General features: G+C 42.5%; 2 protein-coding genes and 1 long non-coding RNA gene across 4 annotated transcripts in view; 1 reads left to right on the top strand and 2 right to left on the bottom strand.

The window, feature by feature from the left end:
• ppp1r2 (protein phosphatase 1, regulatory (inhibitor) subunit 2) overlaps nucleotides 1-2,412 on the bottom strand; it is a 27,179-nt gene extending 24,767 nt beyond the window's left edge. Inside the window, exon 1 of the mRNA XM_063045717.1 lies at nucleotides 2,202-2,412. Coding sequence (XP_062901787.1) covers nucleotides 2,202-2,308 — 107 coding nt within the window. The 5' untranslated portion in view covers nucleotides 2,309-2,412. The remainder of the gene's footprint in view (nucleotides 1-2,201) is intronic.
• On the top strand, nucleotides 1,225-26,527 carry LOC134345288 (uncharacterized). Its single transcript, XR_010017648.1, has 3 exons — nucleotides 1,225-1,283; nucleotides 8,871-8,957; nucleotides 25,753-26,527. It is a non-coding gene; the product is annotated as an uncharacterized LOC134345288 (long non-coding RNA).
• The window catches only part of LOC134345286 (intestinal-type alkaline phosphatase 1-like), a 72,828-nt gene continuing 66,904 nt past the window's right edge, over nucleotides 20,604-26,527 (bottom strand). For both annotated transcript variants that reach the window (XM_063045715.1, XM_063045716.1), the window contains one exon: nucleotides 20,604-21,312. In XM_063045715.1, coding sequence (XP_062901785.1) covers nucleotides 21,038-21,312 — 275 coding nt within the window. In that variant the 3' untranslated portion in view covers nucleotides 20,604-21,037. The remainder of the gene's footprint in view (nucleotides 21,313-26,527) is intronic.

The raw sequence follows: 26,527 nt of genomic DNA, 5'->3' as shown, positions 1-26,527 counted from the left end.
TCTACTCACTTTACATTTAAAAGGCACAGCTCCAAAGCCATATTCAAGTTTGCTGACGATACCACTGTCGTAGGCCGAATCAATGATGGTGATAAAATCAGCATATAGGAGGAGATTGAAATCTGAGTGGTGCCATAACAACAAGCTCTTACTCAATGTCAGCAAGACCAAGGAGCTAATTATTGACTTCAGGAGGAGAAATCTAGAGGTCTATGAGCCAGTCCTCATCTGAGGATCAGATGTGGAGAGCATCAGCAACTTTAATTCCACGGGGTTATTATCTTGGAGGATCTGCCCTGGGCACAGCATGTAAGAGCAATTACGAAGAAAGCAAGGCAATGCCTCTACTTCCTTAGGAATTTGTGATGAGTTGGCATGGCATCAAAAACTTTGACCATCTTCTACATATGTGTGGTGGATAGTATATTGACTGGCTGCATCATAGCCTGGTATGGAAACATCAGTGCCCTTGAACAGAAAATGCTACAAAAAAAAAGTACTGGACACAGCCCAGTCCATCATGGGTAAAGCCCTCCCCACTACTGAATCCTTCTGCATGAAACACTGTCACAGGAAAGCAACATCCATCATCAGGGACCCCCACCACACAGAACATGCTCTCTTCTCACTGCTGCCATCAGGAAAAAGGTACAGGAACTTCAGGACTAAGACCACCAGGTTCAGGAACAGTTACTACCCTTCAACCATCACTAGCACTTGGCAGAAGCACAAAACCAGAGATTACTGCCCTAGAGGTCCCACTTTTCAGCTTTCTACCTAATTCCCTATATTCTCTCTTAAGGACCTCCTCCCATTTCCTACCTATGTCCTTGGCACCAATACATATCATGACTTCACCCCCCCACTCCCTCCAGAATGCTGTGGACTCCTGATCCTAGCACCTAGAAGGCAAAGTACCATCCGGGTGTGTCTCTTTCATGTCCACAGAATTTCCCGTCTGCTTCTCTAACGATTGAAATCACACACCAAACTCACAAAACAGATATTCTATTCTGAGCTCTATCACGGGAACAGATTACCACTTGGCTGAAAAGATTCAAGATGAGCTCAAAGCCTTCCAAGAAAACCATGACATTTTCACTGACACTTTTAGAATCCCTGGCTCATGACTGCTTAAAAAAAAACACGAAGGATGCTATTCCAGGGTCAGCAGCTCAGGTTCTATTCTGCTGTTGTCTGTAAGGACTTTGCATGTTGTCCCCATGACCACACGAGTTTCCTCCTAGTGCTGCAGTATTCTCCGACATTCCAAAGATGTACAGGTTAGTAGTTTAACTGATCACGCGTTTAATTGAGCAGCGCAGGATTGTTGGGCCAGAAGGATCTGTAACCGTGTTATTTCTCTAAATAACAAAATAAACGCATGGAATGGTATTAAGTATACTGAACCCCGAGTTAAAAGCAATAGGAACACACCACCAAGCAGGTGCGGACTGAAGCGCAGTCTGTGGGGAAGAACCACTTCCAGGAGTCCTGCTGACACTGAGGGGCTGCGCCTGAAATAATGGACTCTTTCCTACACACTTCATAAATGCTTTGAGGAGGAAACATGAGTGCTGTTGTTGAAAAGAATGCACGGATGTAGAATAAACGTAGAGCCATATCCCGGTTGTAAACATTAGACATTTTTAGAAAAAAGGAGCGTACGACTTCACAAACTCCGCACCTACTCCGCCAGCAATCTCCTGGCCCATTTCATCAGCCACCTCTGACCCCATAAACCAACTTCGTTCCGGTGGGTCCACCTCAGATGACGAGGCTAACTAGTTTTAACCACAGTGCCTTACATGGACGCATGCAGGGACGGAAGCGGCCACAGGGAATGTCAAGATGCAGCAGCCAGTGTTGTAACAGGGCGCTAAGTTAAGGAACGTGCGCCAGGCAGCAGGTTTAATGGAAGATGGTAGTAAGTCCAGGCTGTGCTGGAAGGACCTGCCCTGACATTACGAGACCCTATCGCCCACCCAAATACGAGCCTCCGAGGCGGCTTGTCAGTAACCTGGCAACGCAGAGAGAAACCAGCCTTTCTCACTCACTCGACCGCCGGAGGGAAGAGATTTCACTGACTGGCAGCGCCCACCAACGCTGGCGTCCTCACGGAGCCCGGGAGACGGGAACAGTAATGCCCGGGGGAGGGACTCCCCGGTCCGGCTTCGCACCCACTCAACACTCCAACTTACTTGTACTCCTCCTCTTCCTCGACAGACAGATCTAGAGCCGAATTATGTTGGTACGGCGCTGCCTTCCTGTTCTTCAAAATCCCTTTGAGAGGGGCGTGAGCTGACATGGCCGAGCGGTGATGGTGTTGCAGACCCGGGCTGCAGCCACTGTCCTCTCCGGCGTTCGCGCCCCACCTGCCCGCTGATGGCAGCCGCGACCAGTCTCGCGAGAGCGGGCGCGTCCGGGTGGATGGGCCGGTTCTCGCGGGATCCTGCGATCCGGGGCATTGTGAGGCACCGGAAGTGAGGCTTAATGCGGACTCTAGGTGAATGGGATGCTGTCCGCTCTTCCGTCCAGTCCAATGGACTGAATTCGGTGCAGTGATCTTTCTGTTGACTGCTACAGCAGTTCTCCATTCCACTCCCACTGTGACCTATCGGCCTCTTGCACAGTGAGGTTCAACTCAATTTCGTCTCATCTTCCAACTGGATCGTTTCGGTTTTAATATTGAATTCCACCTTCAGTTGTCTTCTGATCCTGATGAAGGGTCTCGGCTCGCAACGTCGTCTGTTTATTCATGTCCATAGATACTGCCTGACCTGTTGAGTTCCTCAAGTGTGTTTTTTTTTGTATATGTGTTGTTTTGGATTCCCAACATCTGCAGACTTCCTCGTGTTTATGCTTTCAATCTCTTAGTGTTCTCTGATGTAACTTAAGGTTAACATTTGTTGTTGGAAAAGCTCTCCAACTTGCTTAGGGGGATCCCCATGATGGCCTTGACTATATCGCCAGCGTCTTCAAAAGTTCCAATCTTTACCTTTCATGCTTCTCACAGCCTGGAGCTATAACATGTTAGCTACCTTTCATAGGTGTCATTGCCACAATCCTAGAAAGTGAAGTGTCTGCATGTCAACAAATGCAAATTAAGGTTGGAAAGTCACATTCTTCCCTTCATTAACATCTGCCTATATCACCAAGATCATCCTGAAAAGTGAAATTTGTTTCACTCTATTTACCACAGACTCCCTGCGCTGGCATCTTTCTCTGAGATAATGGTGCGGTACCCAAAACTACATCTATATACTACTAAAACTCTCATGCTCTGTCTGTCTGATTGTGACCTCCAATTAGCGCAAACGGTGCATTATAGCGGCAACATACATCAAAGTTGCTGGTGAACGCAGCAGGCCAAGCAGCATCTATAGGAAGAGGCGCAGTCGACGTTTCAGGCCGAGACCCTTCGTCAGGACTAACTGAAGGAAGAGTGAGTCAGTTAGACCTGACGAAGGGTCTCGGCCTGAAACGTCGACTGCGCCTCTTCCTATAGATGCTGCTTGGCCTGCTGCGTTCACCAGCAACTTTGATGTATGTTGCTTGAATTTCCAGCATCTGCAGAATTCCTGTTGTTTGCATTATAGCGGCACATTTTTAGCTAAATCGAATTCCAATGAGCTAACTTACAGAATGCAGGCAAAGTTCAGGGTTATATATTTGTATAAAATTGCTCATTCACCAAAAATCAACAGGCTGGCTTTCACCCGAGACCCAATCGGGCATGATGGAAATCGGGACACGACAGCCGGACGCATGCGCACGGCCAGCCTCAGCAGCGACGCCTACCGGAGCTCTATTTCGAGGGCACAAAATACTCTGCAGATGCTGGGGTCAAAACAACACGCTGGAGAAACTCAGCAGGTCGGGCAGCATCCGTGGAAAAGAACAGTCAACGTTTCGGGCTGGAACCCTTCGTCAGGACTGAAGAGGGAGGGGGCAGGGTCCCTATAAATAAGGTGGGGGGAAGGTGGGAAGGAGAAGGCTGGTAGGTGCCAGGTGAAAAACCAGTAAGGGGAAAGATAAAGGGGTGGGGGAAGGGAAGCAGGGAGGGGATAGGCAGGAAAGGTGAAGAAGGAATAGGGGAAAGCACAGTGGGTAGTAGAAGGAGTCGGAACCATGAGGGAGGTGATAGGTAGCTGGGGGAGGGGGCAGAGTGAAACTGGGAGGGGGAGGGATTTTGAGGGGTCACATTCTGCTAATCACTACCAGCATGTGTAGGATTGGGACAGATTTAGCTGCCACCCATCAATAACAGATAATTAAATCTTATTGTAATGATGTACTATGAAACACCCATAAAACCCTTTGCTGCAGTCAAAGGACAGCAGTGACTATATCACGTCCATTTAGGAGAACACCAACCACATCATCAAGAAACAACAGCATCTTGGAGGCTTTGGTGTTACCGCTTCCTATCTTCTATCAAGCATTAGGGTAAAGATATATGGATAGCCTAAATTTGTCGAGTGGAAAGAGAAGGGGGACATTGTGGTCAAGAGATGACACCAGATATCGTCAGAAAGCAGCAGGGAGAGGGCGAGAACAACAAACGGATGAGGCCAGGGCCACACGACTCCAGGATCAAAGAGTTAGGACCAAAAAGATTAGACAGAGGAGGGCAGGCATGCATGTCTCCAAAATGACAACAATAGGCACAGATGGAGGAGAGAACAAGAATCCAATCAGGCCAGGGCTGCACGACTCACAAGATCAGTGAGAAAGAACAAATGGTAGAAAAGACGAAGGATGAAAGGGCTGCGTGTCTCCAGAGTGACAAAAACAGGCAGAGAAAGAGGACAGAGGAAGAGACAGAGGTGCCTGGTGGTAGGACAGCGCATTCACGATTCAAAATACCCCTCAAAGTCAATGAGGATGCCCTTTGTAACATTGATAAAAACACCAATGCTACAAATTTACTCCAAAATGCGAAGCTTATTGTCTGGGATGAGTGCCCCATGATTAGGAGGGAGAGTTTTGAAGCCATGGACTGTACTCTACAGAACCACAACCCTCTGTGTGAAAGTTTTTCAGCAAGAATGAGGCCTTCGGGGGTATTTTAACCATTTGCTGTGGCGATTTCTGTCATCTTCTAACAGTTGAGTATAGGAGCAAAGAGGTCCTTCTGCAGTTGTACAAGGCCCTGGTGAGACCACACCTGGAATATTGTGTACAGTTTTGGTCTCCAAATTTGAGGAAGGACATTCTTGCTATTGAGTGAGTGCAGCGTAGGTTCACGAAGTTAATTCCTGGGATGGAGGGATTGTCATATGTTGAAAGATTGGAGCGACTGGGGTTGTATATACTGGAATTTAGCAGGGTGAGAGGGGATCTGATTGAAACATATAAGATTATTAAGGGATTGGACACGTAAGAGGCAGGAAACATGTTTCCAAAGATGGGGGAGTCCAGAACCAGAGGCCACAGTTTAAGAATAAGGGGTAGACAATTTAGAACAGAGTTGAGCAAAAACTTTTTCACACAGAGGGTTGTGGTTCTGTAGAATGCTCTGCCTCAGAAGGCAGTGGAGGCCAATTCTCTGGATTCTTTCAAAAAAGAGTTAGATAGAGCTCTTAAAGATAGCAGAGTGAAGGGATATAGGGAGAAGGCAGGAAAAGTGTACTGATTGTGGATGATCAGCCATGATCACAGTGAATGGTGGTACTGGCTCGAAGGGCTGAATGGCCTACTCCTGCACCTATTTTCTATTGTGAAATGCGGAAATGATGGTGATGTGGAGAATTCATGCATTAAAAAATCATACTTATGGAGAACCCTCATCAAGTTTCAATTGAAGAGAAACATACAATTGAGTGAGGGAGAAGGACGATATTCTCAGTTCTTATTGGATGTCGGAGAAGACAAGATTGAGAAAAATGAAAACAATGAAATCAAATTCTGCCAGCAAAAACTGTGGAAGAATGCATTGATTTCATCTACCTGACATTCGACAATCCTGCAGAACTCTTCTCAAGGAATTCTATCTTGGTTCCTCTTAATGAAATGATGCAAAAAATAAACTTCACATGCATTAGACACTTCTCTGGAATCATGAAAGAATACTGCTCCTTCAATGCTGTAAGTGAAGGAGCTAACGCCACTTATTTTCCTACAGAATTCCTTGATTCTGTCGAACTCTCTGGATTGCCACCACATAAACTGGAATTGAAGAGGGGATCTCTCAACATTTCAACGAGAAACCTGGATCCACCAAGGCTTTGCAATGGAACGCGAATGATGGCGGAAGAACTGCACGACAATCTCATCGCAGCAAAGATAAACATTGGTGCATTCAAAAATGGCATTGTCATGATCCCAAGAATTACTCAGTTTATCAGAAGGGGAAGATGTCCCTCTTCAGCAGAGCCAGTTCCCGATACAGTCATGCTTTGCTATGACTATACATAAGGCGCAAGGCCAAACCGTGGAGAATGTGTTGATTTATCTGGAGAAACCGGTATTCCCGCATGGTCAGCTGTATGTGGCTTTAAGCCGGGGGACAAAGAAATGAAAAGGTTAGAGTATTCTTGAAGGGTGGCAGATCAACAAGAAATGTGGTCATAAAAAGTGTCCTTCGCTAAACGAGGAGGAGCAATATTTGTCTTGCTACGCATCTTTCTTCTTTGATAGACTGAGTTCTTTTTTAATTTCCAAAGCACATGACATCAGACTGCACTACCTTTCTCTCAAAAGGTGCCCCAACGGGTCACCCGGTTGTCGAGTCTTTAATAAATCTGAGTTCATTTAAAATTCAGCTGCTCTAAGGTAGCTGGCATCATCCTATTCATCATCACTCCTTTGTTCATTGATTGCCCAAGTTCTAGAATTCCTCTTTTGAACCAATTAATTCTGCTTTTAAGCCACTTCTTAAATAGCTGCTTTTTTCAGCAAATCAACTTCCCTGGTATGTGGTTCAATACAAGATTTAGCTTGTAGTGTTTCTTTGGGATAGTTTTCTCTGTTAATAATATACATTATTAGCTACTAATGGTGGACGTACCTTATCAATGTGCTCCCATTGACTAAAACTCACATTCAACAGTGGAGTTTGTTAATCTTATAGCCATCAAGAACCTGTCCTGTATAGCTCTCTTTTGATAAGAAGGAAGTTAGGATGCTCAGATGGAAGACTGAAATATCTCATTCCCCTGAATGTATCTTCAAACAAATCCATCCTGATACTTCAATAAAATACTAAAGACCTGTTGCCCTTTAGATGACGCAGGAAACAGTTTTAGAATAGAAACATAGAAAGTAGGTGCAGGAGTAGGCCATTTGGCCCTTCGAACCTGCACCGCCATTCATTATAGTCATGGCTGATCATCCAACTCAAAACCCTATATCTGCCTTCTCTCCATACCCCCTGATCCCTTTAGCTACAAGGGCCGTATCTAACTCCCTCTTAAATATAGCCAATGAACTGGCCTCAACTGTTTCCTGTGGCAGAGAATTCCACAGATTCACCACTCTCTGTGTGAAGAAGTTTTTCTCATCTCGGTCCTAAAAGGCTTCCCTTTTATCCTTAAACTGTGACCCCTCATTCTGGACTTCCCCAACATCGGGAACAATCTTCCTGCATCTAGCCTGTCCAATCCCTTTAGAATTTTATACATTTCAATAAGATCCCCTCTCAATCTTCTAAATTCCAGCGAGTATAAGCCTAGTCGATCCAGTCTTTCATCATGTGAAAGTCCTGCTATCTCAGGAATCAATCTGGGATGGCAGGACTCTTCTTTGTACTCCTGCTATGGCAAGAATATCCTTCCTCAGATTAGGGGACCAAAACTGCACACAATACTCCAGGTGTGGTCTCACCAAGGCCTTGTACAACTGCAGTAGTACCTTCCTGCTCCTGTACTTAAATCCTCTTGCTACGAATGCCAGCGTACCATTCGCCTTTTTCACCACCTGCTGTACCTGCATGCCCAATTTCAATTACTGGTGTACAATGACACCCAGGTCTCATTGCACCCCGCCTTTTCCTAATTGGCCACCATTAAGATAATAATCTGTTTTCCTGTTCTTGCCACCAAAGTGGATAACCTCACATTTATCCACATTAAGTTGCATCTGCCATGAATTTGCCCACTCACCTAACCTATCCAAGTCACCCTGCAACCTCTTATCATCCTCCTCACAGCTAACACTGCCACCCAGCTTCGTGTCATCCGCAAACTTGGAGATGCTACATTTAATTCCCTCATCTAAGTCATTAATATGTATTGTAAACAACTGGGGTCCCAGCACCGAGCCTTGCGGTACCCCACTAGTCACTGCCTGCCATTCTGAAAAGGTACCATTTATTCCCACTCCTTGCTTCCCGTCTGCCAACCAATTCTCTATCCACATCAATACCATACCCCCAATACTGTGTGCTTTAAGTTTGCACACTAATCTCCTGTGTGGGACCTTGTCAAAAGCCTTTTGAAAATCCAAATATACCACATCCACTGGTTCTCCCCTATCCACTCTACTAGTTACATCCTCAAAAAATTTTATGAGATTGGTCAGACATGATTTTCCAAATGGATTAAAGATGCTAATCCACTTTATTCTGATCCTCTGTTATCAGACAGAGGATCAGAATAAACAATTTTCTCTGCTGGAAGGATGCTAATTAACTGGAGAGTCCTAGGGATCAGTTCTTGGTTAACTATTTTTATATTAATGATCTAGAGGAGGGGCATTGTGTAAGGAATACAAGTTTGTACATAACAGAGTTAGGAAGCTATGCTGTACAGTTAAACTCCACAATCTGTTGCTTCATCATTTGGAAATCTTGATGGCATAGCATTTGGCTTACCAGGTGATGTTTGCTGTGTTCCTGCCTATTTCTTGTGCTTCCTCTAACTCCGCAGGCCCCAGATGCCCATCCACTCTGCAGGGTTCTGGTTCTCATGCTCTCTTCTGATTTGCGAGGGCTCATTTCATCTTCTGTCCTTTAAGTGAGTTGGGCCACATCTCCAGTCTCTTTTGGTTTTGCGACAAATGTATTATAGTACTCTGAACCAATTTGATAAAAATGAACTAAAATGCTTTGGAGCATTAAAAAATGAACATTGAACTGTCCAGAATTTGACTTTGCCAATTGTGTGAAAGTATTGGGATTTTACTTCGTTGGAGTTAAACTTCATTACCTCTTTGTGACAGGAAGTAGATAGGCCAGTGAGTGAGTGGGCCAGTGAAGGAGTGGAGCTTTGAGGCTTTGACGAGAAGAGGCGGAGGACAATCTAGCTCGCAGTTAGTTTTTACAATGTCCCCTGAGATGGTGATGTGCCTCTCATGTGAGGTGTGGCAGTCTTGGGAGAACGCCCCTCTCCCGCAGAGTCACATCTGCCAGAAGTGCATACGGCTGGGCGATCTGGAAGACCGTGTAAGGAATCTGGAGCAGCAGCTGGATGACCTTCGACCCATAAGGGAGAATGAGGCAGTCATAGATGAGAGCTACAGGGAGGTAGTCACACCTAGGCTGTCGGAAGCAGGTCCTTGGGTGACAGTCAAAGCGGGGAAAGCGAAGGTGAGCAGACAGGTAGTGCAGAGCACCCCTGTAGCAATTCCCCTGAATAATAAGTTTACCATCCTGGATACTGTTGGCGGGGACGACCGACCAGGTGTGAGCCACGGTGGCAGGGCCTCCGGCACTGAGTCTGACCCTGTGGTGTAGAAGGGTGGGACGGAGAAGAGGAGAGCTGTCGTCATTGGAGACTCTATAGTCAGGGGAGCAGACAGGAGATTTTGTGGACGTGAGAAGGACACCCGCATGGTTTGTTGCCTCCCAGGTGCCAGGGTACGGGATGTCTCTGACCGGGTGCACGACATCCTGGTACAAGAGGGAAAGCAACCAGAAGTCGTGATACATGTTGGGACCAACGACATAGGCAGGAAGAGGGACAAGGTCCTGAAGTGTGAGTTTCGGGAACTAGGCAGAAGGCTGAAGAACAGGACCTCAAGGGTGGCATTCTCAGGATTGCTGCCAGTGCTACGTGACAGTGATGGTAAGAATTGGAGGAGATGGCAGTTGAATGCGTGGCTGAGGAGTTGGTGCAGGGAGCAGGGTTTTAGATTTTTAGATCATTGGGATCTCTTCTGGGGAAGGTGGGACCTGTACAGATTGGATGGGTTGCATCTGAACTCGAGGGGAAGCAATATCCTTGCAGGTAGGTTTGCTAGCATGGTTCGGGAGGGTTTAAACTAATATGTGAGGGGGATGGGACCCAGAGCGATAGAGCAGTGAAAGAAATGCATGGAGTAAAGCCAGATCTAACATACAGAGAGGCTTTGAGGAAAGAAAAGCAGAATAAACGGTGTAAAGACAGTAAGGTAGAAGGGCTGAAATGTGTGTACCTCAATGCAAGAAGCATCAGGAACAAAGGTGATGAACTGAGAGCTTGGATACATACATGGAATTATGATGTAATGGCCATTACAGAGACTTGGCTGGGACCAGGGCAGGAATGGATTCTCAATATTCCTGGATTTCAGTGCTTTAAAAGGGATAGAGAGGGCGGAAAAAGGGAGGAGGGGTGGCATTACCGGTCAGGGATACTATTACAGCTACAGAAAGGGTGGGTAATGCAGAAGGATCCTCTTTTGAGTCAATATGGGTGGAAAAAAGGAACAGGAAGGGAGCAGTTACTCTATTGGGGGTATTCTATAGGCCCCCTGGTAGCAGCAGAGATACAGAGGAGCAGATTGGGAGGCAGATTTTGGAAAGGTGCAAAAATAACAGGGTTGTTATCATGGGTGACTTTAACTTCCCTAATATTGATTGGCACCTGATTAGTTCCAAGGGTTTAGATGGAGCAGAGTTTGTTAAGTGTGTCCAGGACAATTCCTGTCACAGTATGTGGACAGGCCGACTAGGGGGAATGCCATACTAGATCTAGTACTAGGTAATGAACCGGGTCAGGTCACAGATCTCTCAGTGGGTGAGCATTTGGGGGACAGTGAGCACCGCTCCCTGACCTTTAGCATTATCATGGAAAAGGATAGAATCAGAGAGGACAGGAAAATTTTTAATTGGGGAAGGGCAAATTATGAGGCTATAAGGCTAGAACTTGCGGGTGTGAATTGGGATGATGTTTTTTCAGGGAAATGTACTATGGACATGTGGTCGATGCTTAGAGAACTCTTGCAGGATGTAAGGGATAAATTTGTCCCGGTGAGGAAGATAAAGAATGGTAGGGTGAAGGAACCATGGGTGACAAGTGAGGTGGAAAATCTAATCAGGTCGAAGAAGGCAGCATACATGAGGTTTAGGAAGCAAGGATCAGATGGGTCTATTGAGGAATATAGGGTAGCAAGAAAGGAGCTTAAGAAGGGGCTGAGAAGAGCAAGAAGGGGGCATGAGAAGGCCTTGGTGAGTAGGGTAAAGGAAAACCCCAAGACACTCTTCAATTATGTGAAGAAAAAAAGGATGACAGGAGTGAAGGTAGGACCGATTAGAGATAAAGGTGGGAAGATGTGCCTGGAGGCTGTGGAAGTGAGCGAGGTCCTCAATGAATACTTCTCTTCAGTATTCACCAGTGAGAGGGAACTTGATGATGGTGAGGACAATATGAGTGAGGTTGATGTTCTGGAGCATGTTGATATTAAGGGAGAGGAGGTGTTGGAGTTGTTAAAATACATTAGGACAGATAAGTCCCTGGGGCCTGATGGAATATTCCCCAGGCTACTCCACGAGGCGAGAGAAGAGATTGCTGAGCCTCTGGCTAGGATCTTTATGTCTTCGTTGTCCATGGGAATGGTACCAGAGGATTGGAGGGAGGCAAATGTTGTCCCCTTGTTCAAAAAAGGTAGTAGGGATAGTCCGGGTAATTATAGACCAGTGAGCCTTACGTCTGTGGTGGGAAAGCTGTTGGAAAAGATTCTTAGAGATAGGATCTATAGGCATTTAGAGAATCATGGTCTGATCAGGGACAGTCAGCATGGCTTTGTGAAGGGCAGATCGTGTCTAACAAGCCTGATAGAGTTCTTTCAGGAGGTGACCAGGCATATAGATGAGGGTAGTGCAGTGGATGTGATCTATATGGATTTTAGTAAGGCATTTGACAAGGTTCCACACGGTAGGCTTATTCAGAAAGTTAGAAGGCATGGGATCCAGGGAAGTTTGGCCAGGTGGATTCAGAATTGGCTTGCCTGCAGAAGGCAGAGGGCGGTGGTGGAGGGAGTACATTCAGATTGGAGGGTTGTGACTAGTGGTGTCCCACAAGGATCTGTTCTGGGACCTCTACCTTTCGTGATTTTTATTAACGACCTGGATGTGGGGGTAGAAGGGTGGGTTGGCAAGTTTGCAGATGACACAAAGGTTGGTGGTGTTATAGATAGTGTAGAGGATTGTCAAAGATTGCAGAGAGACATTGATAGGATGCAGAAGTGGGCTGAGAAGTGGCAGATGGAGTTCAACCCGGAGAAGTGTGAGGTGGTACACTTTGGAAGGACAACTCCAAGGCAGAGTACAAAGTAAATGGCAGGATACTTGGTAGTGTGGAGGAGTAGAGGGATCTGGGGGTACATGTCCACAGATCCCTGAAAGTTGCCTCACGGGTGGATAGGGTAGTTAAGAAAGCTCATGGGGTGTTAGCTTTCATAAGTCGAGGGATAGAGTTTAAGAGTCGCGATGTAATGATGCAGCTCTGTAAAACTCTGGTTCGGCCACACTTAGAGTACTGTGTCCAGTTCTGGTCACCTCACTATAGGAAGGATGTGGAAGCATTGAAAAGAGTACAGAGGAGATTTACCAGGATGCTGCCTGGTTTAGAAAGTATGCATTATGATCAGAGATTAAGGGAGCTAGGGCTTTACTCTTTGGAGAGAAGGAGGATGAGAGGAGACATGATAGAGGTGTTCAAGATAATAAGAGGAATAGATAGAGTGGATAGCCAGTGCCTCTTCACCAGGGCATCACTGCTCAATACAAGAGGACATGGCTTTAAGGTAAGGGGTGGGAAGTTCAAGGGGGATATTAGAGGAAGGTTTTTTACTCTGAGAGTGGTTGGTGTGTGGAATGCACTGCCTGAGTCAGTGGTGGAGGCAGATACACTAGTAAGTTTAAGAGACTACTAGACAGGTATATGGAGGAATTTAAGGTGGGGGGTTATATGAGAAGCAGGGTTTGAGGGTAGGCACAATATTGTGGGCTGAAGGGCCTGTACTGTGCTGTACTATTCTATGTTCTATGTTCTAATGAGTGTGTGGATGAAATTTTGTCATGTCTGGGTGTTCTTGGGCATGAATCTCAAAAATGAGCAGACATGTAAAGCAATGATTAGGAAAACCAGTGCAACATTGATCTTCATGATGTTTAAATATAGGGAAATTGTTATAATTCTGCGGGGAACCGGTGAGGCTAGTTTCAGGATATGCTGACATTGAAGGCAGTCCAAAAAACAATTTGAGAGGGTTGTCCTATTGCCAGTGGCTAAAGAAACAAAGCCGATACTCTTTGGAGCTTTGAGGAATGAAGGGTGGCCTTACTGAAATAAGTAAGATCCCTAGGGTACATCACGAGGTAGCTTCCACTATTGGAGGAGTCTTGAACAAGAGTTCACAGTTACAAATGAGAGAATGGTCATTCAAAGTGAGGTATTAAGGAAACTAACAGTGGGCATGGAATATCTGAGTTCTCCCCTGGGAGGTTTTGTGGGCACTTGGGGAGGAAGTAGATACATTTTTGAAAGCTAGGGATCTATGGTCCATGGGTAACTGAGATAGACGAGGCCTGGGGCAGTCAGCCATGATCATCCTGAGCTATTTTCATTTAGTGAGTTATTTTCATTTAGTAATAGAGTCACACGGCACCACAACAGGCCCTTTGGTCCAACACTTCGTGCTGTCATTCAACTATCCACTGTTCTGACTGTCAACAAAACCCACCAGAGACACACACAGCCAGTGGAATAAAAGTTGGCACACACAAGCTGGCGGCATTCGGAGTCACTCTGGAGAGAGGCTCCCTGACCCAACATTGCATCATATTGTTATGTGCCAAAGATCAAAGATAACAGCCGGCAATTCTATAGTTACATACAATTTTCAGAGACCTAGATCTTCACACTAACACACCAGACACCCTGAGTTGAATGTTAATCAGGGCTGTCCCTGAGCTGCAGCCATGCAAGTGCAGACATCTCAGCTCAATGGGGCGTTTCCTGGTTTACAATAGACCCCAGCCTGGAGCTCCAAGGAGACCATTGTCCTGAGCTGCATTTTAAATTCAATCTACAGTCCGCATTCTGAGCTGAGGACTGGTTGCTGCTGAAATTAATATTTGCTATATACCCTAACTCCATAAACCTCCTAACATCCACCTGTACCAGTCCTGATCTTCCCACATGTGCTACAACAGTAAGTGCACTTACGAAATACTTCGGCATGAGCATGAAAGATGCTTTATCATTCCAAGAATTTCTGACTTTACTGAATCTGTGCAACTATCTCAACGAAAATGAAGGAAAATCATTGTGGAATAAACATTTGAACTTTTTCTCACCAGTCGCTGCAGAGCTTTTAGTGGAGACATCTGGAGAATAATATATCACAATATTTACAATTTTATATGCATCACATCTAGTAGGGGAAATTGGAAATAATGAGAAAATCAATACCAAAGTACAAATCCGGCCAGTGTCCCTGATGTAAAAGCATTCTCTCGCCACAATGTGGCATTGTGCAACAATAAACTACTGAAAGCAGGCGAAATGTTGACGTGTACTCAGAGGCCACTTTATTAGGTACACCTGTACCCCTGCAAATATCTCATCAGCCAATCATGTGTCAGCAACTTAATGTGTAACAACATGCAGACATGGTCAAGAGGTTCAGTTGCTGTTCAGATCAAACATCAGAATGGGGAAGAAATGTGATCTTAGTGACCTTGACAGTGAAGTCATTGTTGGTGATAGACCGGGTGGTTTGAATATCTCAGAAACTGCTATCTCCTGAGATTTTCACACATAGTCTCTGGAATTTACAGAGAATGGTGCAAAAAGCAAAAAACTCTTCTAGTGAATGGCAGTTCTGTGGGCAAAAATGCCTTGATAATGAAAGAGGTCAGAGGAGAATGGCCAGAAAGCTTCAAATTGACAGGAAGGCAACAGTAACTTAAACAACCAGGCATTGTAACAGTGGTGTGCAGAAGAGCATCTCTGAGTGCACAACACGTCAAACCTTGAAGTGGATGAGCTCCGGCGCAGAGGACCACAAACATACACTCAGTGGCCACTTTATTACGTATGTACTGTACCTAATAAAGTGGCCACCTATTGTATACTTGGGCTTCATGAAATGATACAGGTTTACAAGATTATGAGAGACCAGTATCTTTTATCCCAGGGTTAAAATGTGTTTTTTTTTTGAAAAACAGTAAGAATGAATTTAAAGTGTGAGAGTAAGTTCAAAGGAGATTGTTACACAGAGTTTTTTGCACAGGCATGTTTTTTACAAAGAGAGTTATGAATGCCTGAAATTCCCTGCCTAGTGCTGTGGTGAAATCAAATACAACAGAGGCATTTAAGAAGCTCTTAGATACGTGAAAGTGCGGGAAATGGAAGGATATGCACAGGTGTAGGCAGAAGGCATTGGCTTAGTTAGGCACAACATTGTGGGCCAAATGGCGTGTTCCTGTTTTGTGCTGTTCTATGTTCTAATGAAACAAACCAATCATTTTTTAAGTTAGAAATCACAAAAAAACATTGACATTGAAATATGAATACAACAAAATACATAAATTTAATATCACTTCTAAGATCCTTAATTATCACTCCCAGAAGCAACTTGTCAAAAATGATCATGTCATTTTCACAGGTACCTCCAGATTTTCAGCAATGATTAAACTGGCAGAACAAAAATGAACTATTTCCAAGCAAAATGGAGGGCACAAGTCACGTAAAGTGCATTGAGGCCACTGCTGTCCCAGGTTTATTTAAATACTTATACGCAGAGAACACTAGCAACAAACGGAAACAACTTTTAAGACAGATTGTTGAACTAGGCAGAGGTAACGCCCTGGGAAAGGCTGCTGATGTAATGGTTTTTCTGTAGCAGCAGTGTTTGGGTTATGACTAGAGATAACAGGGACTTTAGAATGTGCGCCATCCGATGAAGGGAGTGTCCTTTCTTGTTGTGTGCCTAAAAACATAATTGCTGGAAGTTATGCCTGACTATCTGAGCAACTGAGTCTACTGCAAATTCATATCATTTCTATAAATATGGTACTGGAGCTGTAACTCAATGGCTGTGAGTACCCATGTATCACGTCAAAGTTAACTCTATACTATACTTCAGATAATTTGTGACATCATAGAACATCGAACAGTATAGACCCTTCGGCCGACAATGTTGTGGCCACACTTTAACTTACTCCTACATCAATCCAACACTTCCCTCTCGCATCGCTCTCTATTTTTCTTCCATCCATATGCCTGTCTAAGAGTCTCTTAAATGCCCCTAAAGTATCTGCCTCTACAACCAGCCCTGGCAGTGCATACTACACACTCACCACTTTCTCTAAAAAGACCTTTGACATACCCTTCTCGAAACTCTCCTCTAATCACTATAAAATTATGCCCCACTTGTAGTAGTCATTACCGTCCTGGGAAAATGGAGCTAGCTGCCACACAATCTATGCCTCTTATCATCTTATAGATCTCTATCAAATAGAGATGGCTCATCCCTCTTTATTATTAAGAAAAAAGCCCTAGCTCGTTCAACCTATCATCATAGGTTATGTTCTCCAATTCAGCAACATCCTGGTAAATCTCTGCAACTTCTCTAAAGCCTCTGCAACCACCCTATAATGAGGGGACCAGAAGTGAATACAGTGCAGTCTAACCAGAGTTTTATCGAGCTGCAACATTACCTCGCAACTCTTAACTTCAATCCCCTGACTAATGAAGGCCAACAGACCATAAAGCTTCTTAAACACCCCGTCAACCTGCACGGCAACTTTGAGGGATCTATGGACGTACAGCCCAAGATCTTCTGATTCTGCTCATGTGTTGAGTGAGTATGTAAAGATCAAAGGTACGGCAACCTCTTCCATCCCCTCCCATAGTAACCTGGGGTACATCCCACTCTTCCCCAGACACTTATCTATTCAAATGTTTTCAAAGGTTCCAGCAGATCTTCTGTCTTAACATCAACATGTTCCAGCACATCATTCTGCTTTACTCTGTCTTCACATTCGTCATGGTCCCTCTCACTGTCGAATACTCAAGGATCTCCCCTCCCTCCTCCAACTACTATGGGGTAGTGGAGGTATAATTTGTCCATCAGTGCTGATCACCCCATCCTTAACCAGCTGTTCCACCGTGAACACGATCTGTTATGAGTCAACATGATGCTTTCAGATCAGGTCATGCATAGCACATACCTCCACCGCACTGTTCAGGTGTGTTTCTGGGGTACAGGGACTAGCGACCCTTGTGCCTGTTATCGCTGAGCAGCAGTGAACCATCTGATTGGCTTATCAGAGTTCTCTTTGGGAACTAGTTGACTTGATCAGCATTTCTGATCTGGCTATTGTTCACAATTGCACTTAATAAAAAAAAACTCAGGAATATGTTTCATCTTGTGGCCTTGATTTGTCATAGCCTCTCTTTAGTCATCCTCCTGATCTTCACATACAGTATGTGTAGAATGCCTTGAGGTTTTTAATCCTTCTCACCAAGGCCTTCTGGTGTCCCCTTCTAGTTCTCAAGTCTGTTCTTTAGCTCCTTCCCCATTACCTTGTGACTTTCTAGAGCTCTGTATGATCCTTGCTTCCAAAACCTTTAATATGCTTCTTTCTTCCTCTTGACCAGATGTTCCATATCTCCGATCAACCATGATTCTTTCACCCTACCATCCTTTGCCTGTCTCAATGGGACAAACCTATCCAGAACCTCATGTAAGTTCTCCCCAGACAACCTCCACATTTTTGCTATGGATTGCCCTGAGTACATCGTTCCCAACGTACATTCCCAATTTCCAGCCGAATAGCATCAAAATTCCCAGTCCTTCCCTCTTTCCCTTACCAGCTGCTCCTAACCCTGTCCAAGACTACGGCAAAGTCAGGGAGTTGTGATTACCATCTCTGTAATAGATACCTTCCAAGAGATCTGCCAACTGACCAGGTTTATTAGCTAGTACCAGACCCAGTATGGCTTCTCCTCTAGTCGGCCTGTTGACATATTGTGTCAGGGATCCTTCCTCAACACACCTAACAATTTCCACCCCTTCCCCCATCCCCCCAGCTACATCTTTTGCACTAAGGAGGTGCAAATCATTAAACTACCTTAAAGCCTCCTAGACCTTCTAAATCTGGGCCACTAATGTCAAGAAAACAATCTCTCCCTCAATGTCACAAAAACAAAGGAGCTGGTTGTGGATTACAGGAGAAATGGAGATGGGCTAAACCCTATTGACATCAATGGATCTGGGGCTGAGAGGGTGAACAGTTTTGAGTTCCTCAGCATCTACATCACCGAGGACCTCACATGGTCTGTACATACCAGCTGTGTGGTGAAAAAGGCGTGCCTTTTTCACCTCAGACAGTTGAGAAAGTTTGGTATGGGCCCCCAAATCTTAAGGACTTTCTACAGGGGCACAATTGAGAGTATCCTGACTGGCTGCATCACTGCCTGGAATGGGAACTGTACCTCCCTAAATTGCAGGACTCTGCAGAGAGTGGTGCGAACAGCCCAGCGCATCTGTAGTTGTGAATTTCCCATGATTCTGGACATTTACAAAGACAGGTCTGTAAAAAGGATAATTGGAGACCAGAGCCACCACAACCACAAACTGATCCAGCTGCTACCTTCTGGGAAATGGTACCACAGCATAAAAGCCAGGACCAACATGCACCAGGCCATCAGACTGCTTAACTCATACTGATTTGAGTGTATTTCTGTGTTACATTGACTGCTCTACTTATTATATATTATTATAAGTTTTTAATGATTGCACAATGCACATATAGACAGAGATGTAATGGAAAGATTTTTACTCCTCACGTATGTAAAGGATGTAAAAAATACAGTCAATTCAAATTTAGGAAAAGATGCCTATCATCTATTGGCAGCTTGTATTTGACTTCCAATCCGATTTGACATCATGTTGTCCTGCTGCCCACTGGAATAGTCTGAGTAGGCAACAAATCTGCTCCAGACAAACTTAACAGAACGAGGTAGTCTACTTTTGTCAGATAGGAGGTTCCAGTATTGCTGCATAAGTACGGCACAGCATTGAAGGAAACAGCAGAAAGGGGGAGAAGAGGCCCCATGAGCAGGTAACCTATAGCTCATAGAGTACAACACAAAAAAAAACCCAAATGCAGAACTGGTCGGTGAGGAACAAGATCTGAGTGAATGCCTGGGTGTAGCTAGCAGAGTAAAAATAGATTAACGTCTCAGAAGATCTATCCTGGGCCAAACATATCAATGCAATCACGAAGCAGGCATGCCAATTGCTCAGCTTCACTAGGAGTTTGAGGAGATGTGATATGTCATCAATGACAAGCAAATTTCAACAGATGTACAGTGGAGAAGGTTATGACTGTTTGTATTATTGCCTGGTGGAATGCTTGGGGTGTCCAGGGAGAGGTAGCACTGGCTTGCATTGTCCATTCCAGGGCAGCTCACTCACCTTTGGTCCCCATTGGATACTCAGCTCTCACCTGTGGCTCAAAGTAGTTGTTTGCATGTGACAGTAGCCACACCTGTTACACAGCTTCAACAGGCAGGCTAAACCAGGTGAGGGTAGCTGGCAGCCTCATACCCTGGTGAGACAGGGACATGCCTGTCCTAGCATGCAGAAGTATCTATGGTGGACTGGGCAGATGAGATCTACAGTGAGATCCAATGGCCAGGAAGGCAGCCCTGCAATGCTCCATGGAGAGCGTGGGGCATGACAAGGCACAGGAGATGTCACGGTCATCCACTGCAGCCAAGGAAGACCCCAGCTTGTGACGCTTGTTTGTACCACTGGACCCAGACTTCTGAGGTTGAAAAAGTGGAACTGCCCTAGTGCAGTGGCTCTTCCACTGTAAAAGCTGCCCCACACTGGACACGATGGACAACTACCCCCTCATTGCTTGGTATGAAGGCTCCAATACATATGACCAAATGCACTGCAGAGGGGCGTAAACTCAGCCAGCTCCATCACAGGAACAAACTTTGAAGACACGTTCAAAATGCAGTGCTTCAAAGCAACGGCATCCATCATTAAGGACCTTCACCACCCGGGACATGCCCTCTTCTCATTACTACCTTAGGGAAGGAGGCATATGAGCCTGAAGACACAGACTCAGCATCTCAGGAACAACTTATTCTCCTCCATCATCAGGTTTCTGAATGGTGAATGAGTCCACAAACATTGCCTTCTTTCTCTCTTTTGCACCATTTGTTGATATTTTTTATGTCTTACACTGAACTGCTGCTACAAAACAATTCTCATGAGGTTTGTCAGTGATAGTGAAAGATGATCCTGAACATAATCTGTATGTTAGAAGAAGATAACAACATATAAACACACAGCTACGGTACCTTAAGCATTTGGATGACTTGAGGAAACTTAGGACCTATACAACTACAAAAAAAAAACAACAACCAGTTGTTACATGGTCCAGAAGGTACCATCGGTTTCATTTTTTATTTTATTAAAGTGTCTTTAACGTTATTCTGTGGAAGAATTGTTCTGTTAGTCCCTTATCCAACCAATATCCTCTCAACTTAGAAAATCCAGTTCAGATACCATTATTCAACTATTCATGTTTTAAAAAAACACACCAAATGCTGGCATAAAATTTCAGAAGATATATAGGATAGTAAATATACTTAAACTGGAAGCCAAGAAGAATGTAGTCAATATTTTCATTTTTGGAAAGTACTTTGAAGTTAAAACATTATTAAAATACAATTTTCTAAATGTAATCACATTGTAAAGTATTCGTTAGCTCAATAGGCAACAAGAAAAAGCAGTTGACGATATCTGGTATTGATCATCATATTTTAAAATTATTCACATGCATGGCATTAGTAAGTATGCATTAAAGATTAGTCAAAATTTGAGTTAAAAAAGGTATCAGGATTAAAATACTGAGAGACTTAATAGGCTGGAGTGAGGATCCACCATTGTTTGACTGGCAGTCTGTATATGGTTCGATGCAAGAAGCATAGGCAATCACATGAGCAACGTAATTCTCCTCGTGTGTTTTATGGAATAAATAAGCCATGGGACCTTTGGCAAAAATGGCCACATCTTCTCCGCCATGGGTTTCTGAATCCAGTGGAACTGCGGCTTGTTGATGATAATCCTTGTTGTCTGCAAAAGAGAGAATATTTAATCTTATTATAACAACAATACATACAATTTTGGATACTTTTGGTTTTTAAATGATTACATTTCATGAAGGTTTTAGGTTTAATGGGCAATGAAAATATTAGACACAATCACATAACTTGTAAATAAAATCAATTGAGTTAATTGCACCATTAAACAAGAATAACATTAGATGAACAGTACTCGTACAGATACTGAGGGAAATGATCAGCCATAGACAGTGGAATGCTCATGAAAGGCCAAATGGCCTATTCCTGCCTCTGTTTCTGTTCACTGAAGCATAGTTGGACTGGCCACACAAAAACATTGCATCCCGTTGAAATCAATTCGAAACTTGCTGGGCTTACAAATTTGTGAACCATCACTGTCCTGTGATTGTCAAGGCAAAAGATTATAGACATCATTCTCATCCTTCATTTCTTTAGCATTCTTTTCTTCCCATATATCCTGTCAGGCTTGCACTTCCCAGTCTCCATCCAGCTAGCAGAAGTCACCTGCCACTCATTTCCAATTCATCACCTGCAGCCTATTTAAACCCAGCTCTCATCCACAGTCCTTGTTCACCCACTGAACCAGCCAGCCTCAACCAGTTGCTTCTAGCCTTCAGGTATTCAGTATTGTTGTATTGCCCTGTTGCACTCAGTATTGGTTCTCTCTTGTTTTGTGGATTGTCAATTTTCAGTTTATTATTAAAGTTATTGTTTGCTGCTGAATCATCTCTGCTGCTCTGTGTTCGGGTCAAGTCTCCTCTACATTTCCTGACAGGATGGGTGAACTCATGATTGATCCAGCAGAGTATGCTCGCCTAAAGGAAATAATCCATCAATATGAGCACATGATCCAGTAGCAGCAGGAAGCCACTGACCATCTACTCACCACTCTTTACCAACTCTAACCCCGCACCAGGGAACCTTCTTCCTCAGAGCCCCAGGTTCTGGTGCCTAAATGCTTCAACACCCCAACCCACTGCCATAACTCCCTGCCCTAGTGTATTTTGCACTTTGAGCTCCGGCTATCCCTGTATTTTACAGACTAAACCAAAATTGCCATTGTTATCTCACTCCCGAGCGAGTGAGCTTTCTTTTCCAATATTTTTTAAATTAATGAATTTACATATAAGAATACAGAGTACAGAAAAAAATATATATATATCAAGACATTATACTAAATTGCATATAAAGACTCCTTACCCTATATTCGTAACATTGAAATATAGTGATTTTATTATATAAAAAAATCTAACCCACTACCAAGACCGAAGCTGATTAGTAAAGAAAAAAAGGAAAAAAAAATTATTAGTCATCATCTGTGCTTTAACAGCAAATCAAAGGTTTTAAAAATAATTCAGAAAAGGTCCCCACAATGTTTGAAAGTCTTGTCTAGATTCAGAGATTGATCATTGAATCTTCTCTAAATTTTAACATGACATCACATCACGTAACCATTGGGCGTGAATAGGAGGGGCCGCATCTTTCCGTATAAGCAAGAGCGTCCTTCTGGCTATAAGACAAATAAAAGCCAAAATGTGCAAGTCAGATGACCCCAAAATAATATCCTTTCCTCCAACAATACCAAATAAAGCAGTCAAAGGATTAGGCTTAAAGTTTACTTTAAAAAGTATCGAGAAAGTTCGAAGTACTTCTTTCCAATATTTTCCAAGACTCGGACATGTCCAAAACATATGAACGAGTGAAGCTTCTCCATTATTACATTTATCACAATACAGAGATATATCTAAATAAAAACGAGACAACTTATCCTTAGTCATATGGACCGCTTTAAATTGTAGGAGAGAATGGCAGGCACATAACGATGAAGTGTTAACCAATTTCAAAATTTGATTCCAAGTTTCCTCAGAAATTGAAGTCTGTAAATCTTGTTCCCAAAGATTTTTAATTTTATCTAAAGGAACGCTTCTCATTCCCAACAGCATATTATAAATATTAGATATAGATTCATTATAAAAAGGTTTCAAATTAAAAATTACATCTAATAGATTCTTATCAGGACTTTTAGGAAATGTACTTACTCGAGACTGTAAAAAATCTCTTATTTGTAGGTATCGAGAAAAATGAATTTTGGGTAAACTATATTTAGTTGCCAGTTGTTCAAATGAAAAAAGACTTTCCTCTACAAACAAGTCCTGAAAGCATTTAATACCTAATCTATCCCATTCTTTAAAAGCCACATCAATCATAGAGGTTTTAAAAAAAATAGAAAAAATGGGACTCGAAAGGGAAAATCTCAATAATCCAAAGTATTTTTGGAATTGTATCCAAATTCTCATAGTGTGCTTAACTACCAGATTATCAGTTAACTTACTCAGAGACAAAGGGAGTGAGGATCCAAGAAGAGAAATAATAGAGAATTTATTAACAGAGTTAGCTTCTAAAAAAACCCACATCGGGCAATCCTCACGATTTATGTAATATAACCAGAATGTAAGATTGCTTATATTAACTGCCCAATAATAAAAGCCAATGTTTGGTAAGGCTAATCCTCCATTCTTTTTATCTTTCTGAAGGTGAATTTTCTTTAATCTAGAACACTTATTCTTCCATATATAAGAAGATATAATAGAGTCAAGAGAATCAAAAAACGGATTTAGGAATAAAAACCAGCAATGCCTGAAAAAGATATATAAATTTAGGTAATATATTCATTTTGATAGAGTTGATTTGACTAATCAGCAATAACGAAAGAGGCGACCAATTTGATAGTACCCTTTTTACGTGATATAATAGGATAAGAAAATTTTGTTTAAATAGACACTTATAGTTTTTAGTGATTGTTACACCTAAGTAAGTAAATTGGTTTCTTACAATTTTAAAAGGAAGGTTAGAATTTGTTGGTATCAAATTGTTCAAAGGAAAAAGTTCACTTTTATATAGGTTTAATTTATAACCTGAGAACTGGCTAAAACAGGAGAGTAAAGAAAGCACATGGGGTAAAGAAGTCTCAGCATTAGAAATAAATAACAGCAGATCATCAGCGTACAGCGGGACTTTATGAATAGTGTCTCTCCTTAAATACCGGTGATATCATTAGATTCTCGATGGCTAAGGGTTCTAAGGCCAGATCAAAAAGCAAAGGGCTCAATGGACAGCCTTGTCTAGTGCCACGTCAAAGCTAAAATGGTTTGGAATTATGAGAATTAGTAATAACCCTAGCAGAAGGAGCTAAATAAAGTAATTTAATCCATTAAATGAAACCGGGTCCAAAATAGAATTTTTCTAAGGTTTTAAATAAATAATTCCATTCAACCCTGTCGAAAGCTTTATCAGCATCTAGGGATACCACACATTCCGATATCATTTTAGAAGGAGAATAAATAACATTTAATTACCAACGAATATTAAAGTGAGAATATCGATATTTGATAAATCCAGTTTGGTTATCAGAAATGACAGATGGTAAAATATTTTCAATCCTATGGGCCAAAACTTTAGATAGGATCTTAGTATCCAACATTAAGTAAAGAGATTGGTTGATAAGAAGAGCATTCAGTTGGATCCTTATTCTTTTTAGGAATAAGAGAAATGGAAGCCTCATAAAAAGACTGAGGGAGTCTGCCCGACTTAAATGAGTCCAAAAAAACTGATCATAAATGGGGTATAAGCATTGAGGAAAAGGTCTTGTAAAATTCTCCGGAAAATCCATCTGGACCCAGAGCTTTCCTCAAACATAATGAGCGCACAGCCTCAACAATTTCCTCAAAAGAAATAGGTTGTTCCAACAACTTTCTGTTGTCGGCAGAAATTGTAGGAGTGTTTAGTTGATCTAAAAAATTGTTCATTACAGTGTTATCCTTAGAAGATTCGGAACTATAAAGTTTAGAGTAAAATTCTCTAAAAGTATCATTTATTTCTAAATAATCAGTTGTCCTATCACCATTAGCTTTGCATATTCCTTTAATCTGTTGTTTAGCTATAAAGGTTTTAATTTTATCAGCCAATAGTTTTCCTGTTTTATCTCCATAGATATAAAATTGACTTTTATCTTTCAGGAGTTGGGTTTCAATTGGATAAGCTAAAAGGAGATCATATTTAGTTTTAGTTTCAACATGTCTTTTATATAAGGCAGGCTCTGGAGCCAAGGCATACTCTTGGTCTAACTGTTTAAGTTGATTAGCTAAATCCTTTCTCTCTTTATTAGCTTTTACTTAATAATTGCAGTATAAGAAACAATTTGTCCTCTAATATATGCCTTAAAGTCATCCCATCTGATAAGACTAGAAGTCTCCTCTAACGTATTCTCTTCAAAAAAAAAGTAATTTGACTCTCCATAAACTTCAAAAGATCTTTATCAGATAACAAAGTTAGATTAAATCACCAAAATCTATTTGATTGAATAAGACCAGGGAGATTTAAAGATAGAAACACAGAAGCGTGATCTGAAACAGCAATCTCTTTATATTTACAGGATTGAGCTCATGGAATCATCTGGCTATCAATAAAAAAAATCAATCCTGGAATATGTATGATGGACACGAGAGAAAAATGAATATTCCTTGTCTACTGGATGAAAAAAAAGCAAGCATCAATAATACCGCATTTCATTAAAAAAGATTTAATAAACACAGCTGATTGATTTGGTATCATTGATTTAGAAGATGAACGAGCTAAAACTGGATCTAAGCAACAATTAAGGTCTCCACCCATCACCAATGAGTACAGACTTAGATCTGGCAAAAATTAAAAAAAATGCTCAAAGAAACCTGGGTCATCTATACTCGGAGCATATACATTGGCAAATACCATTAGTTTGTTATTTACTTTCCCTGATACTATAACAAAATGCCCATTAGTATCAGAAATTACTTTATGTTGATCAAAGGGAAATTTATTATCTATAAGGATCAAAACTCCCCTCGCTTTGATCTGAAACGAGGAATGGAAATGAGATTAAAAAGACATGAATTGTCACGCTTACGTACATGGGTTTCTTGAAGAAAAACAATTGGTACCTTAAGTTGTTTAATACAGGCAAAAATCTTATTTCTTTTCATGGAGTGATTTAGTTCTTTCACGTTAAAACTAAGTAAATTAATACCTTGATCCATCTTAAAACTATTTATAAGAAAGGTTAAAGTAGCAATCAGAAAAATATAAATTAAACCCAAATAATAAACACTGAGATATATTTGCTAAGCAACAGAATTGACTAGATTCCCAAATCAGCTTCAAGAAAAAAGAAA

This window comes from Mobula hypostoma, chromosome 4, assembly GCF_963921235.1.
Source record: "Mobula hypostoma chromosome 4, sMobHyp1.1, whole genome shotgun sequence".
NCBI lineage: Eukaryota > Metazoa > Chordata > Chondrichthyes > Myliobatiformes > Myliobatidae > Mobula > Mobula hypostoma.
This window is presented reverse-complemented; position numbering and strand designations above follow the sequence as displayed.